Genomic DNA, 17,592 nt, shown 5'->3' on the forward strand with positions numbered 1-17,592 from the left:
TTCCATTTTTTTGAAATCATCTTTCTCGCACGTACCTTCCTTTCATCATTTTAGTCCACTGTTTTTTTTGTTTTTGTTTTTTAAATGTATGCACTTTCTTTTTAAATATCTTTTTGGTCGTTGTTCGTAAATGACTTTAATCATGTAAAGCACATTGAGTTACCTTGTGTCACTTTTGGGCCAATTGAGTGAAATTGGATCATTTCCCCCAATCTCATAATGCTCACTTTTGATTGACGCTGTCAGAGGTATTTGAGTCAATATCACCAATAAGATTTTCCATTTCACCCAAAAAGTTGATATTTGTCATTGAACCTCCAATTCACTGAATTTGAAGTCGATGTTAAAAATGCATATCGGTCATCCTCACAGACTTTTTTTTTTTTAAGAGCAGACAATGTACATGCAAAGAGCAAAATATGTGAGCTTGGCGACAGGGTGGACAGTTTTGGCTGATGTTAGCCTTTAATGGGCACACGGTGGACCGTCACTTAGCGACATGATTCATATCAAACATATTTTGAATTTCTGAAAGGTTTCTGCAGGTATATCAATTGTCCTTTCACGAGGACAAAGCGGACTTGCGAAGCTCGACAACTGCTCCCAAAGTAAGAGGAGAGCGGCTGAGCGGCTTGCGCGCACGCATTCAGGCTCGCGATATAAAAGGCAGCGAGAGATCGTACCTCCAGGAATTCACAGGCCGTCAAAGTGATTTGTAAGCCATCGTCCACATTCCTGACTTCATCCTGAGCTTCCATCCATCTCTCTCCTCACTCCCGTATCTGGGATTTGTCTGCAGGCGTCCCGCCTCTGCCGCTAACCTTGATTTTCGCCATCGCCACCTTGTAAATCTCCGCTCACGGCGTCGCTGGCCTTCGAAATCCGCAAGCCGATCTTACGTCTTCGTCCATTTCTGTCTCCGTCTCGTCGGTCAGGGACGGGCCTATATGTCCGGGTGTCCCCCTTCTAATAATCCGTTTGTGGAGAGAGCTGTTGGTGTGTAAGTGTGAGTGACAGATTTAAGGAGAGAGGGAGAAATGGGACAAAGACGAGAGTGGGAAGACACGCGGAATATGTGGAGGAGGAGGAAAGTGGCAAACTTCTTTGTCTTTCTCTTTTTGGCATAAGAAGCAGCGCAAGAAGAAAGGAGGAGGAAGGAGGCCAGGAACGCTTCCGGGGGGGAGATGAAAGTGTGACGCTGGCGGGGAGGAAAAGAAACGTGAAAAGAGCCAGAATGAAGTCCAAATAAAGAGCAAGTGGGACGTGACGACAACAGGAAACTATCACGCAGTGTCTGGGGTGAAAGAACGTAAGGAAAGGGGGCACGTGGGAAAGCGAGCAAGTGAAAGTCGAAAGCCTCTCATGAAGCTTTCTAAGCTAAAAAGCGCCTCACGGCTCGCGTGAGCTAACACGTTGCTCTTTCGTGCCGCACATAGCGTCCCTCATCTGTCTACGTCGGGAATATCAGCTTCCGATGACTCCTCACACACGTCTCCGTATGTTAATTAGGACGCGCCTCTCGCACACATCCTATTCGTCGAAAGGGAATCATTCACGGCAGCTCCGCTATCGAGCCCTCGTCACACGGGAAATGTTGGCGAGGAGACGGAGACGAAGGACGAGCGGGGAGGCGAACCCGGCGAGCCTGCTCCCTTTTAGGCGGATTTCACAGCAAAAGGGCTGCGATCGGCACCCCGAAACAATGCAACCGCTTCAATTCTGAACGTCATGAATAAAAAGAGCCGTCGTCACAGTCGGCATCGGCTTAGCGAAACGGGTGAGCCTTTTGGCCGAAGCCTTTGCAGCAAAACGATGTCCGCTCACTCATTGCCCGGCTCGCTTCTGTCGCTCCGTCCTTCCCGACACATTATTTCTCAAGGACAGATGTTTTCTTTTCCATGAGGGCTTCAGCCAGTATTTTCCCAACCAAATTTGCATTCGGGCTTGGTTGTTGATATACAAACCCCAATTCCAAAGAAGTCGGGACGTTGCGTGACATGTAAAGAAAGAGAGAATCCAGTGGTTTGCAAATCCTTTTCAACCAATATTCAATTCAACACACTGCAAAGACAAGATATGTAAGATATGTGCGCTCCACAATATCAAAAGGTCATCAAAAGATTCCAAAGCTTGAGAAATCTCTGCACGGAAGCGGCAAGGGCGAAAACCAGCATCGAGTGCCCGTGACCTTTGACCCCTCAGGCGGCACTGCATTAAAACCGGCATCGCTGTGTCAAGGATCTTGCCTTAACGTGGGCTCACGAAAACCTCCGAAACGCAAATCGTCCACAAACGCAAGTTCAAACTGCAGCACGCAAAGCGAAAGCCTCACAGTATCTCGGCAACAACCGGAATGCTTCTCTGGTGGGCGGAGCCTCTGAGCTGCACCTGTTTGCAATCGGCCTTGGTTGGTATTTAGCTGCGGCTCCAGCGGAAAGAAGGTTCCGGACTTTTGTTTTGCTTGTTGCCGTTGCGCTTGTTACCTTGCTCCTTTATTATTTTTTTAATGTTGATTTTTTTTAAATTTTTTTTAGGAAGTGCTTCTTCGGCTTTTAGTTACCCGTTTGTCTAACTTGTTGTGTTGGCGGCGCATTCCGCATCACCCGCTCCTCCCTTCCAGGCTCGTCCACCGCTTCTTGTTTCTATTGCTCTCCGCACGTTCGAGCGTTTGCGATGACCTTTTGTCTCTGTTGTTTTTCGTTTTCATTCCCTCGCATTTGTTTTCTGGCGCTCGCGTGCTCCTTAACATTTGAATAAAGTCCGAGTTATTGCTCCAACCTTTTTGGGTCTGCTCCGTTGTCCGCCCTTCGGCCGTTAGCCGATCAATACCACACGCGTGTTTTGGCATTTGGGAGGAAGTTGCAATACGCAAAGTCCCAGAGAACATGTCGACTGTAAAATGTTTGACTCGTGTTTCTGGCCGGGTGCGGTTGTTCTGGTATTGCGCTGTCATGTGCTTCATCATCCCGCCATTTCATTTGACTGTGTCCGATCCCGCTTCTGCCCATTATGCCACAGATATTGCAATTTTGCGTTTGCAATTTCTCACACTCATTTCCTCATTTGTGTTCAGCGTCTTTTTATAAATAAAAATGGCTGAGCTGTTTTACAGCAATAAATCGCGTAGAAAAGGTTCATATGAAAAACCAAAAAGAATTTCACTGAATATATTATGCAAATGTGGAGCGGGTGGCACATTTGTTTCATTCTTACATTTGAATGTGGGTTTCATGTTTCATTGGTAATGGTAAAAGATGAAATACTGATGTCTTATCTTGAATAATTCAATCAATTCCTTAAGCACTGCACACACTCATATTCAGTGTGCGTGGGATTAGCGCGCGCACACACACACACACACACACACACACACAGGCTTTTAATGTTGTCATGGCTCTACTAAAACTTCTTTTCTGCCCTAGTTAGTCCACTTCTTCTGATGTTCGGGGATGAGCAGGAAGTTTGGATACTATAAAGCTCCATTAACAAAAGATCGTTTCAACTCTTGAGCCCTGCAGCAGTCCAGCACACGCCAACACTCACGCAGGCCTCAGACTGAACCAGATTACGCGCAGACTGAAGCTTCAAACAGAAAGATGTATATGAATGATTATATCCCCTGCGCTCGGGTCGGAGAGGCTCGGAGAGAGCGAAGAGACGTGAGATAAACGGAAGAAAATGGAATCATCAAAGATCGAGCCAAGCACGGCTCAGGGGAAGATGCATGCGAAATCTTGACGGGGGGACGCGAGCGAGAAAGTTGCAAATCCACTTGGCGGAGAGAGGTGAGCATGAAAAGAAAGAGACGAGTTCCAGAAAAACAAGAAGGAACAAAGGGGCAGGGAGTGAAGGTGTGGACAAGAGGCAGCTTTTGTTGTTCGTGACACGATTTCATGTGAGACAGGCAGCGGCATAAATATCGGGACGTGGACGCAATCCTCGTCTTTTTGGCTCTCAACGCCACGCGAGTGGATTTGAAAGTTTTGGGGGTTTTTTTTGCGCTTTATCTGCAGACTTTCATCTTCCATTTGAGAGTATTTACATAATCGTCTCGATTTCCTTTCTTGAAGCGGGTAAGGCAATTGAGAGCAGTTCCTCGTTCGCGCCGTCAACCTGGAGGCAATTTAGGGTTCCGTGTCTTGCTCAAGGGCACTTTGACAGCGGGCAGTCAGAGCCACATGCAAATACCAGTTTAGGATTCCAATAAACATGTATAAATTGCTTGCATCATACATTAGGATTAAAGTATCAAACTTGGACGTATTGTATGAAATGTTCCCATAAAAGACTCGAACACATCACATCATTCCAAAAGACTCCCGAGGAATGCTCAACGTGACAACAAAGTGGACGGATGAGGATTGTCCCAAAACAAACAACCGCAGTCATGTCAGCCATTCGTACGCCGCTCACGCTCGTACTGATCTGCAGCTTACACGGTCCGACGTTGGACTTCCCGTAAGAACAGCGACACCGCGTGGCCTGGAAGTGTAACGGCAGGCGCACTCCCCCCACCTGACGACACGACTGTGTCACATCTACAAACAACTCCGACTATGGAAGATTACTCGTCCTCTCAAACTCAATCGTTCTCGTACGTCCGCAAGCAACTTTCAGCTCAATCGTTCTCAGCTTACCGTCTGCGCTGGCAAAGGTTTTGGCGACTATGCCCACAGGCCAGTGGCCCCTCTTGACTTGATTGTCCTTAAGAAGCACAAGGTCCCCTTCTCGAAGATTCGGTCTCGCAGACTGCCGCTTCCTGCGACCCCGTGGCGTCGGAGGGGTCGGCGGAGCCCCGACCTTCTGGCTCGGGAGGGCCGCCGGGGTGAGTCGTGGAAGCAGCGGTCGGGAGTTGATGATGGCAGCTACTTCGGCGAGGAAGGCGGCAAGTACTTCATGAGTCAGGTGCCGAGTAGGAACACTCGGGATAGGTTTTGTGACGCCGATCTTACGTCCCCAACTGCCTCCCGTGTGTGATGCACGGGGTTAGGCTTGAAGAGCCTTGTGCATCCCTTCCGTCAGAAAGTCTGGAATTTCCCGGTCGTCGCCTTGTTCTGCGGCGTTACCAAGCGCCGAGAAAGTTACTGTAATTCCCCAGTCGACCTGAGATGCTGGACCGGCCCACGGATCGAAAGGAATCTTCAAAGTGCGCAAAAGAAGTTCGATTCTAGCAACTGGAAGCGGACAGCTCCGACATCTGAACATTAGCGCCCGTCGCTTACTGCCGGCCCATCCTCAACGTGTTCGACGAGAAGTGACCGTCCAGGGGCAGGTCGGCCGTTTTTTGTTCCTCTGCCCTGCCACCTCGACTTGCGACAGATCGCACGCTTGTAAACGATGGAAGCGACGCATCGCTTAGCGCCGATGATCCGCGGGCCAGCTGACCTCGCGGCTCTCTCTGTGAAACGGCGTCCTCGATGGCGTACTCGTCGGCGCTGGTGTCGTTTCATCAAGGTCGTTAATTGGCGATGGGCGGATTTCCGTCGTCGCTCTCAAGATCGGCTCGTAACACGCGACCTCTGACTCCGAGACACCCGTCGTCGTCAGTGTAAGGAGACGCTTTCCTGAGCGGCTTGTGAGCGGACGCAGGCCAACGTTCCAGGAAATGTCTGGCGTTGAAGAGTGCGTTCGCACACTGACAGATTTTGCTTCGTCCCAGTCCTCAGGACGGCGACGTCCGCATCTGTGCCAGCAAGTCTCGCGTCGCTCGCCCTTGAAGCGATTTGCAATGCGAACGAGAGACGCTCGAAACGTTTCGGATCGGCAGTCGAGCTGAGTTGCTTGAGACACGCCCCCGTGAAGGTGAAGCTCTGGCTCGAACTCGGGGTCAATGAACTTCCCCTCCCGAAATGATGACGATTTTTCATTCAAATGAGTCGAACAGTTCATCAAGACTTTCGATCATGAAAAAAACTGGCATTCGAACGGGGGGGGGGTCCTACTTTTCAACCGGGAGAAAACCCGGGCGAGCGCGGCGAGAACATGCAAACTGCGCGCAGGAAGCGCGAGCCGAGATTCGAGCCCCAATCCTCGGAAGTGTTTGGCAAACCACCAATTGGCCGCGCTACGATAGAATAGGTTTTTCAAAATCAGGACCTTTTTTCCCCCAAGGTACAGCATCATAAACGTGAGTCAACATCTGCTTTTCAAACATTCAAACTCACTTTGAAATCAGATCAGAGGTTTCAAAATGGCTTTGAACCCTTTTCCAAGCAACTGTGGGGAGGGGCTGTGTTTTTGTTGTCAAAACCAAGTACTGTGCTTTTTACCCTTTTCTCTACTGTTTGAAAATGACAAAGTTGGAAAAACAATGTCTGTCTCAGACTTTCGTGGGGTTGGGATTCGGTTTTTCGGGTGCTTGGAAGTGGGCCGGAAAGGCCCCAGCATGCTTCGAGCGCCAAACGAGATCTTTGTCACGTCCTCCTCGTGGGTTTGGGCTGGCAATATGAATGATTGATACAAGTTGGCTTTTGGGTGCATCCCAGCTGGTCGCGATCAAGATCGGGTCCGCGCGGGCGGGCACGCGCGTGAGCGTCGCCCTGCTTTCCCTCGCCAGCGCAGCAGATGGTCACGCGCACGCACGCGCACGCACGGGCCCCCCCGAGGAGCGACCTCGCCTCCTCTCGCAACTTTTCTCCCTTTTCACGCACCGCCTCGCGAGGTTGACGAGACTCCCCGCAAACGCAAATGCATCTTTGTTTTGCTGGGTTAGCACAGCAACGTGGCCCGCTTTCCCTTCAGCGCCGCGCGGCTCCCGTTTTGTTCGGCTTTTGTGTTTTTCTCCAGGAGAAAGCATCCGCCTCGCCAACGAGCCTCGAGTGGCTCGTTGGCCACCTCGAGCGTCTGCTGAGAGCCGTTGCCATGCGATGAAAGGCGGCGCGGGGATGGAAATTAAAATAAACAACCCACGCAGGAAGCTACATTTGCCTGTATTTCACTCAAGCGTTCATAAGGTCCATAAAAGTAAGCAACCCCCCTCCTCTCGCAACTCTGTCTCACATGTTTGACAGGAACAGTAAATACGGAGAGGTGGGAGCAAATCTCCCGAGGGAGTCCACAACGTGCTGCGCCGCATTTGAGGAGGAGGTTGGAGGTCAAACGGCCGCGGGTCACGTGCGCCCCGTGAAATATTTTCCCATTTTGTCAGCGCGTTGAAGTGCGCGCGTCGCTTGTCGAGCAGACGGAGATGAACGCGAGCTCGCGCCTTTTCTCCACGTGGCCGATGGCGCCGTTCGAACAGAGGACACACCCGCCCGGGGCTCTTTTATGCCAACTCGACCAAGTCGTTCCCCACGATTGCCATCTTACCTCTGCGGTAGCTGAGCTGCTTGGACTGCATGGAGAAGGTCCCCATCACGAGACCCATGGCGGCGGTTGCTGCGCGTGCGCGTGCGGCCGCCCGGGATCCAGGTGCGGGTCTGCGCCGGACGTGAAGCGAGTCCGTCGGCCGGGAGCACGTGCTCGCTCCTGGTGCCTGCCGCCTTCTCGCGCGCGCGATAGCTTCGGTTCGTCTCGCTGGACTGACGCTCTTTCTCCTGCATCCCCCCTCCACCCCCTCCCCCCCCCCCGCTCCCCCTCCTCCTCCCATGTCTCTCTCTGTCACTCATCCTCAGTTCCTCTCTGCCTCTTTATTGACGTTTCTTCCTCTCCTCGTTCTCGTTTCACCCTCCAATCCCTCGTAGTCGCTCCATCTGGTAAAGAATAGAGCATGGAACCCTGTTGGGGGGGGGGGGGTTCCCTTTCAACTGGAAGAGTGAGCAACACTTTAAACAAAAATGGGAGAAACAAGGCAGCTCTATATTTCGCATGATATTGCTATCCACTCGCAATATGATGCGATCGCGGGTACACTAGCTCGTCCCAGTCCACTTCAAGCCGAGGACACTTGGACTGTCTGACCACTTGGGTCGTTTCCGAGAGCTAAAAAAAAAAACCTTACCTAACCACAAAAACGGCGAACTACGACGAAATGCGGCACAAATCAGGAAGTGTCCTGTATTTATGCCGTATCACTGGAAGAAAAGAAAAGTAAGCGCGCTCACAGCTGGGAGAGGTGGGCGGGGTTAGTTGCTGGGGGCGGGGTTGTCAACAAATGTTTTGATCGCTTCCATTTTCGGGGCGCTGAAGGCGTCGATGGGTCTCGCTGCGCGTTTCCCGACTTCGAGTGAGGAGACAAGGCAGGAGAAACATCGCTGAACAAGAATTTCCCCAAAAAATAGAGCCTACCAAATGAAGAGACCCCCCCCCCAAAAAAAAAAAAAAAAACATGCTGTATTTAAATAGCAAAATCAGAGAAATTTTGCACTGGTCTGTTATTTTTTTTGTCAAAGCTGGAAAAAAATGACTTTGTCTCAGTTTACTCACAAATGTAATTCCTCATTGTAAAATCGTTTGGATTATTTTGTTGTATGAAACGCAACAGGTACACAGGTTAATTGGGCCTTCTTGAATTCCCGGCGTGCTGTAGCTCGACGATCAACGAAATATAATCGGTACCAGTAGCCAATAAACCACTTTCAAACCAATCAAGTGCAATTTTCCCGCGGCACGCTCATTCGTTGGGAATCGCCTGACGGAACCGCTTTCTGATCGCAGAAGGCAGAGGTTCACCTGGAAGGACTCGGCCTTTGGAAAAGGAGCTTTAAGGTTTGAGTCCCGCTGCCGACAAACGCAGAAAGGCCGCCGGATTTTGGAGAGACGCTAGTTTGCTTCCTGAGCAAGGCGTCACACACCTCGTGTGTGTGTGTGTGTGTGTGATATGGTTGTGTGTGTGTGCTGTGCAAAACAAATGTACAGCAGTGTGTCAAAAGCTCCAAAAAAAACCCGTGTTGAGGTCAGATGGAAACAAGGTTGAACTTTTTGGCTCACGAAAAGAAAAAGCCCATAAAATGCCAGGAAAAGCCTACGAGAACAGCTAAACCTTTGAAAAAGTCACGCAGAGTCGCCGCCGATTTTGTCCTCCGCAATCCATCGGCTACGTGCCGATGTTTGCCGCGATCGCGTCATCAACCGTGTGGCTTTCGTGGCAAAAACAATTCGGGTGGGCCAGTCATAGAGCCCTGATGCACTTGCGAGAAGCTGTTGGCCGCAGCCGCTGCTGAGCAAAGAAGAAAGCACCGTGCGGGGAGGAGGCAACGAGGAAAACGAGATGAAAGTCGCTCATCCCAACACACACTCGCTTCTTTTTCTTCTTCTTCTTCTCTGCGCAAATCCAATCTGGCACGCACACAAATACACAGAATGTAAGCTGAAGAAGCGAGATAAGGAAGCTTCCTTAGCCGTTCCACTGGCGTTAACGTGAGTAACAGACATTGCGGGCGGATCCCTTTCGCCCAAACTGAAGAAATCCCTGACTCCTTGGTGTTCCGCTTTGTCGAATTGATTTGAAACTGTAGTGAAACTTCACTGGGGGATGTCCTCACGTTCGTCCTCTGAGTGTCAGTGAAGATCGCTCACACATCCAACTCGTCGCCCTCGTCATCCGTGCAGACGACCGGAGTCGAGCGGCTCACGTCTCAACCTTTACGCTTGAAGCCGGTCAGGTAGAGTCCACACAAAATTCGATTCAAAGCGTTCAACCCTAACCCCAAAATAGATTCTGGAATTCGCCGCTTTACACTCAGGATCTGTACTCGGGGGCGCACCTCATACAAAACGGTTGCCTCTTGGCCATGCCAAATCGTCAATATGTCCTCGTACGATATCCGCTCTCCCCAACCGCGTGCTCGATGCTCGTCGTGCTAATTCTGCTTCAAATGCTTCCAACGCTCAGAATCCTCATAGCGCTTACGGAGCTGACAATGCCGAGGCCAGTTAAACAGTCCCGGGACACGGTTGACCTCGAGTAGGTTTTTATGTCTCGTACGAATTCCCCATACGACGCCAACGGTTACCATATTCATGCAATAAATAACGGAAAACCGTTTCCAGTAGCAGCTGGCGGACGCTAAGTACAGCCTTCGTTACCACGACGAGCGGAAAAAGAGCGCCGGCAACTAAGCTAGACTTCTTCAAGAAGCGGCAGCCCGAGTCCGAAAAGAAACGAGAGCGCCCCCGGAGACAGTCAGCTGACTAATTGTACTCGGGCTCCTTGAAGCACGACGGTGGCCGTTTCTGCGGCCACACAAACCGAGCCAATAAATTTGCCTTTCAATTGAAGTGTGAATCTGAGGAAAATGTTGGCTGGAGTGTCAAATAGCATTTGAAGCGCTTCGGAGTCATTATATCGTGTTATATTACAACTTTTCAAGATGTTCGAAACATTTTTTGCTTTTTTTCCCCAGACGTGTCTGCCAGGTTTCTGAAGTGCAGCCTTCCATTTCTTTGTGTATTTCTGGAGCATGATGACGAAGCCGATACGATGAACATTTTCTTCCAAATTCTCACGAGACGATGTCACACTAATCCAGCTTCTATTACAAGAACGGAGGTCAAAGGCGAACTGCTGTCTGTCAAGTTGGCTTTCGGAGGCCACCAAATGTGCGGTGGCATCGGACGTGTTTCGGCACCTCGCTCTCAAACGGTCACAATGCCGCCCTCTGCTGGTTGTGTGCCTTCCGTTGCTGTTTGCTTGGCGTTTATTGGTGGGCGGAGTCTCCTGTTTCCCACCTATTGGCAAGCTTCATGAGCGGGGCATGTAAACAGGGGGGAAATGGGAGGCAGATGCCGAGTAATTGTTTCTTTCCCCGCGTTCTCCTGTTTCTCCCAGTTGTTACTCTTTGACTGCCGTTGTAGCACATTTCTTTGACAAAATGCTCCTTTTCTCCACTTTGTGGTCAGAAACGGGTGTTTCTGGTGCAACCGACCCTTCTATTGTCCAAACGCTCGAAACAAACATTTTCGTGTGAAAGAAGAGAGTGTCGTGTTTTGTTGTTTCCGCTGTGACAATATTGTGAGGGTCCGGAAAGATCCGTCAAAGCGCTTTGAAAACTGAATGAGTTCAGTAGGTTTACGGAGTACAAATACTTTGATACTGGACTTAAGTCAACTGTTCAGGTATTTATTTGTAAGTCTACTATTGTTTTCTGTGCGTTTGCGATGATGAACCTCAAATGTTGATCAAAGTTCTAGCGTGCTGGACTTCGTCTGCTCAAGAGGTTTTTATCCTCCGCTGCATCCAAGACGGAAGTCAGCGTAGCCGACAGATGGGGGCGAGCGCGGCGATCCCGACAAGACTCACGGGAAGGAGGCGACTCGGACACCTGCCAACTCTTCCTGCAAGGAATCCATCTCGTGTCTCCCGCGCACGCCACGAGCTCCGAGCAGAGCGACGGCGGGCGATGTGGAGAAGGAAACGCCGGCACCAAGTTGGCCAAAACCAAAGCGCTGTTGGTGGACTTTTCGTCGGCGCCCTCATCGGTGTTGGCGGAGCCCCCGTGGAGATGGTGAGTCGGTTCAGGTTCTTGGGACCTGAAATGGGACACTCGTGCTGATCAGGTGGTGAAGAAGGCCCAATGACACAACCAGGCTGAAGAGGTTTGCTATGGGGACAGTTCTTTGCATGCTTTTTGCACGGCCACAACTCGCAGCCTATAGCTGGCCTAAGCTCCGGCTCACCCGTGACCCTCATGAGCACAAGCGTGATCCAAAATGAAACGTCAGTAATTGGAATTTATTGTTGGGAATTATTCTGTGTGGAAAAAAGATCCTCCATCCATCCTACACCGCTTCTCCTCACGTGGGTCGCGGGCGTGCTGCCACCGATCTCAGCCGATTGCGGGCAAGAGGCGGCGTACGCCCTGAACCGGTCGCCGGCCAATCGCAGGGCGCGCATAAACAAACAGCCGTTGGCACTCATATTCACACCTACGGGCAATTTAGAGTCTTCAATGAACCTCGCGTGCATGTTTTTGGGACGTGGGAGGAAAGCGGCGTACCCGGAGAAAAGCCACGCAGGCGCGGGGAGAACAAGCAAACTTAACCCGCAACCTCAGAACTGTGCCAGGAAAAAAGATCAATTGGGGGGAAATGACGGTGATCACCTAAAATGTTGTCATAAAAGCAGCGGCCTTGCAGCTCGTTCCAACCTTATTCAAGCGACTGAGGCCTCCGTTTGCCTCATCAAGGCTGCAGCTGTTGTCTCTTGGTCCCGGAATGAACCTTCTGTTCACTTTACATCGCCTGTCACGGAAATGGAAAGAAGAAAAACAAACTCCACTTTATGAGCACCGTCAAGCACCTCCATAAAACATTGTTGAAGGTCATCTCGCTGAATGCTGAGTTTTGCGCCGCTTTGAGCACAACAAAAGAGGAAGACAGGAACGACGACACGCCACGCTTTCCCACTTGCAAAATTGACGCCACGCGTTCCCTCTCTTGCTCGAAACGATCCACGCTGAGCATCGCCTCGCTTGTGTTGTTCCTGCACTCCCGCCGTTTGTCTCTACAAATGCACAATTTAGTGATGGTGGCGCAAAGTCATTATCCGCCCAGTCGAAGGATTGCGTTGCGTTGTGTTGTGTTGTGTTGTGTTGCGTGCGTCGCGTACAAACGCCTCCGTTGACGGAGGAGGCGATAACGGGAAGCCGTTTCAGCATTTATTCGATATCCAACTGAAGCTCTTTGGCATCACTCGTACGGCAATTCAGTAGACTAGTACAAAAGCTAGGGTGAACTAGTAGAATGAATCGTCGTATTTATTTCCACTACTAGTGCCACTTCTGGCCCACTGGTATGCAAATACACTTAGTACTAATACAAACCCCAATTCCAATGAAAATGTCAATAAAAACACAATACAATGAGATGACGTTTTACACGCGAAGCAACGTGAGTCCCAGGATGCGCAATGAGTCCCAGCCCGGGAACAATGAGACCCTGCAACTTATCGGCTGGCGACCAGTTCAGGGTGTAGCCCGCCTTTCGGCCAAAGATAGCCGGGATAGGCTGCGGCACGCCCGCCACCCGCGTCAGGAGAAGCGATAGGGAAAATGGATGGATGGATATATTTTCCCCAAAACTACCACAGCAAACGGTAGTATCGTTGATGTTTTTTATGCCACTGATCTCGTGATATCAGAAAGACTTCAGAAACACAATGTGTCGCTACATTTACAAGGGCAAGTTCAAACTCTACAATGCCAAGCGAAAGCCATACAGCATATCAACAACAACCGGACACGCCACCGGCCGGTTTCTCTGGGCCCGAGCCCATCTGAGTTGGACTGTTGCAAAGTGGAAAAGTGTGCTGCGGTCTGACGAGTCCACATTACAAATGGTTTGAAAATCACGGACGTGGTGTCCTCCGGGCCAAAGAGGAAAAGGACCATCGGGGATTGTCTTCAGCGCAAAGTTGAAAATAAGGCGGCATCTGTTATTGGTATGGGGCTGTGTTAGTGCCCGTGGCATGGGTAACGTGCGCCTATGTGAAGGCACCATGCATGCTGAAAAGTACATCCAGGTTTTGGGGCAACATATGCTGCCATCCAAGCGACGTCGTTTTCAGGGACGTCGCTGCTTATTTCAGCAAGACGATGCCAAAAAGAGTGCGAGTACTAGACTGGCCTGCCAGCAGTCCAGATCTTTCTCCCATTGAAAGTGTGCGCAGGCACATTATGCTCATAACGTCGTCAGCAACGTCGTTTCCAGGGACATCCCTGCATATTTCAGCAAGAAAATGCCAAGTCACATTCCGTACGTGTTACAACAGCGTGGCTTGCTAGCAAAAGAGTGCGAGCACTAGAGTGGCCTGCCGGCAGTCCAGACCTGTCTCCCATTCAAGCGCGAAATACCACAAGGGAGAAAAAAAACGTACTGTTGAGCAACTCAAGTTGTACATCAAGCAAGAATGGGAAAGAATTCCAGCTCCAAAGCTTCAACTTTCTTGAGTGTTGTTAAGAGGAACGGTGATGTAACACAGGAGTAAACATGCGACCGGTCCAAATTTAACAACAACGTGTTGCAGACATCAACGTTTGACAACTTTTGCAATGTCCTATGAGGCCCCATTAAAGTGATATGACTAGCATGTTTAACCGAGCGCACACCGGTAGATGTACACAAACATGCATACTAGTAGCCACATGTGACGTAGAGTAACACACATTAGCAAGGCAACACGAAAGTTCATCCTCGCATTCGTCTTCGTTCGCCTCGTTTGGTCGCATCCATCACACTTCGCCTCCTCGGCTGAATGCAGCAAAGTGTGCAGCAAAGTCCCAAGAGAATATCCGGTGGAGGAAGACGCCGATGAATATTTCATGTGGCGCTCATGAGACGCGCGACGTCTTGTCGATGAGACCCTCCAGTTCGCTATCCTGTCGAAAGATTTCAATGAGTCAATACTCCTCCAAATCCAAATGGAAAGGATGGCGAGAAAACAACAACAGCAGCGGGTCAACCTGACGCACTTTGCTGTAAAACGGCTATGACTCACGACTGAACGGCACTTTTAGTGAGGCGGTGACCTATCGGCTCCGGCTGACGGCACTGTGGGGAAAAAGCGTCGTTCCTTTTAGTACTTTGACACGTATTTGATATTTCAATCAAGCAAATAAATACTAGTACAGTATACAGTGGTGCTTTGAGATACACATTTTGAAATGAAAGGAAATGCCATGCAAATGTACCAGCCTCCACAAAAGCAACCAAAATGTTTCTATGATAGTTGGAGAAAATAAGTAGCTCTCTATAATATTGTACTTTAAATGTGGGGACTAAAATTTGAGTGGGGACTCCGTCGTTCTGCTGGGGGACTTCAGCTCGGGACTTTTGTTTCGGGATGTCCTCACATCATGACTTTGTTTTTAACCAAAAAAGTTGCGGATTGCAGGTTTAAATTGAAGTGCTTCTTTTATTTGTATGTTTTGCAGTGGTTAGCGTGTCGTTGCATTCATATGGCAATTAGAAATGTTGAAAAACCTGCCGCGCGAAATCACTTACTGTATTTGGACGGATTCTTTCAATGGGGGTCGTTTTCACGTAAGTGATGATGCCGCGCGCCACGGAAGCTGCCGCTTGGAGTGTGTTGCTATGGTGACGCCACTCAAATCAACGTAAAGAGTGGGTAAAAACAAAATATCCAGAAAAGAACTTGATAATATCACTACAATCTTATAGTGAGGACTAGAAGTAAAAAATAAATACTATATGAAGGTATGTACAGTGCATATAAAAAGTCTACACACCCCTGTTCAAATGACAGTTTTTTGCTAAAAAATATAAAAATAAAAAAAAGTAATCCAAGATAAATCATTTGAAAACCTTTTTTTTTTTTGGGGGGGGGGGGCATCTGAGATAATGTGGTTGCACAAGTGCACCCACCCTTTTATAACTGGAATTTGGCTTTGTTCAGAATTAACCCATCACATCTGACACACCCCTGCCGCCATTTCAAGTTCCATTGTTCCAGTAGGCTTTCCCTGACATTTTTCTGCTTCCTCGCAGAAGTGTTAATTGTTCCTATTTCCCTCTACCTCGACGAAGGCCCAAATTCCATCTGAAAAGTTGCGAAATGATTTAGCTTGGTCTCATTTTTGTATACCACCCAAAAAAATAAATAAAAATAAACTGCCATTTGAAGACGGGTGAGTAGACTTTCTATATACACTGTATGTATGTGCATGAAAGCGAATGAGAGAGAAATTGAGGGCAATTGCACTTCTCCAACATGTGTGTGTGCTGCTTGATGGAATCCTACTATGTGCGTGTGTACTCGTGTGCGTCATCGTTGCTGTTCCGCATGGCTGCCGGCAAAGTGTGCAGTGGCGCAATACTGTAAGTCTGTTTGTGTGTGTGCGTGCCTCCAAGGCAGTTCTTTTTGTGTGTGCAATTTCCTGCATTGCTTCCACAGTGAAAGCGCCACAATGCGATGAAAGAAAGACCCCCGTTAACTCCACACACACACACGCACGCACAGTACAATTGCGCAAGGCACAAACAACGACCCCGCTGCTTCCTCGGTATCCAGTGTGTGTGTGTGTATGTGTGTGTCTCCTTTTTTTATTACACACATTCAGCACAAGTGTGCGCCTCATCAACTTTATCTCTGCCCGTCTATTGGTTGGCGGCGTTTTCACGGCTGAACGTAGCGAGGAGAGAAGAAGGAGGTCAGCCGCACGCAAGATGCAGAATGAAGGCCAGTGCAAAAAGGCAATCGCATGTGCGAGATGATAAAAGGATTTGCACCGCGGCTTTTAAGGAGTAACAGTAACGTCACGCGACAGGAGCCAAGTTTTCATTTGGCCAGCAAAACCTCGTTGAGATTCAAAATCTCTTTTTACAGTCCAAGCGAAAAACATTCAGACCAACAATCTCATGACAATTTGCCTCATGCTTTCAAACCAGATGAAATAAAAATTCGCCAAATTTATGAAAAGTTTTCAACGAGACCAGAAAATCGGATCCGTCACTTTCAGCTGTTGCCGAAGATCGTTCCATCAGGAATGAAAAAAATGTTCGTTTCACATCTTTCACAGTTTGAAACGATTGTAAGCTGCTTTGCTCAAGTCAGCATTGGATGATCCATGCATCCATTCTCTTCTGCTTATCCGAGGTCGGGTCGCGGGGGCAGTAGCTTTAGCAGGGACGCCCAGACTTTCCTCTCCCCCAGCCACTTCATCCAGCTCTTCCGGGGGGATCCCGAGGCGTTCCCGGGCCGGCCGAAGGACGTAGTCTCTCCGGCGCGTCCCGGGTCGTCCCCGGGGTCTCCTCCCGGCGGGACGTGCCCGGAACACCTCCCCGGGGAGGCGTCCGGGAGGCATCCGAATCAGATGCCCCGGCCGCCTCATCCGGCTCCTCTCGATGCGGAGGAGCGGCGGCTCTACTCTGAGATCCTCCCGGATGACCGAGCTTCTCGCCCGTTCTCTCAGGGAGAGCCCGGACACCCTGCGGAGGGAACTCATTCCAGGCCGCTCGGATCCGGGATCTCGTTCTTCCGGTCGCGACCCGCAGCTCGTGACCGTAGGTGAGGGTGAGAACGTAGATCGACCGGTAAATCGAGAGCTTCGCCTTTCGGCTTAGGTCCTTCTTCACCACGACGGACCGATGCTATGTCCGCATCGCTGCGGACGCCGCACCGAACCGCCTGTCGATCTCCCGTTCCATTCTTCCCTCACTCGAGAACAAGACCCCAAGTGATATTTGAACTCCTCCACTTGTGGAAGGACCTCATCCCCGACCCGGAGAGGGCACGCCGCCCTTTTCCGACCGAGGACCGCGGTCTCGGATTCGGAGGTGCCGATTCTCATCCCGGCCGCTTCGCACTCGGCTGCGAACCGCTCCGGCGAGAGTTGGAGGTGAAGCCGACAGAAGCGCATCGTCTGCAAAAAGCAGAGATGCAATTCTGAGGCCACCAAAGCGTTCATTTTAGGATGATTTTGAAAAACATTTGAAGCTGCGCTTACCTTTCGCGAGGGTCCCCACGAGCAATTTGTGGAGCGACAAAACAAAGTTGACAACGGCCCGTTTGCAGCGCTTGGCACGCGTGGACATGCTGAGCCAGCCAGCAAAAAGAAAAAAGAAGAAGAAAAAAAAGAAAAAAAGAAAAGTCGTCGCGGCAAACGCAAAACCGGAATGGAGAGACGAGGGTGCGCGTCACTTCTCTCCTCTTCCCTTCTCTTGTGCGTGTGACTCCTTCTGCACGGAAGGAAAAAA

General features: G+C 50.0%; 1 protein-coding gene across 8 annotated transcripts in view; it reads right to left on the minus strand.

Moving 5' to 3' along the window:
- The window catches only part of kcnip1a (Kv channel interacting protein 1 a), a 39,564-nt gene extending 21,972 nt beyond the window's left edge, over positions 1-17,592 (minus strand). For 5 of the 8 annotated variants that reach the window (XM_061685252.1, XM_061685255.1, XM_061685250.1 and 2 more), the window contains exon 1: positions 7,309-7,901. In XM_061685252.1, the coding sequence (XP_061541236.1) occupies positions 7,309-7,588 (280 nt within the window). In that variant the 5' untranslated portion in view covers positions 7,589-7,901. Of the gene's footprint in view, positions 1-683; positions 1,091-4,637; positions 5,282-7,308; positions 7,902-17,342 lie in introns of those variants that run through there. The other 3 variants (XM_061685257.1, XM_061685253.1, XM_061685254.1) reach the window with 3 other exon arrangements.

This window comes from Phycodurus eques, chromosome 9 (genome assembly GCF_024500275.1).
Source record: "Phycodurus eques isolate BA_2022a chromosome 9, UOR_Pequ_1.1, whole genome shotgun sequence".
In the NCBI taxonomy this organism is placed as follows: Eukaryota; Metazoa; Chordata; class Actinopteri; order Syngnathiformes; family Syngnathidae; genus Phycodurus; species Phycodurus eques.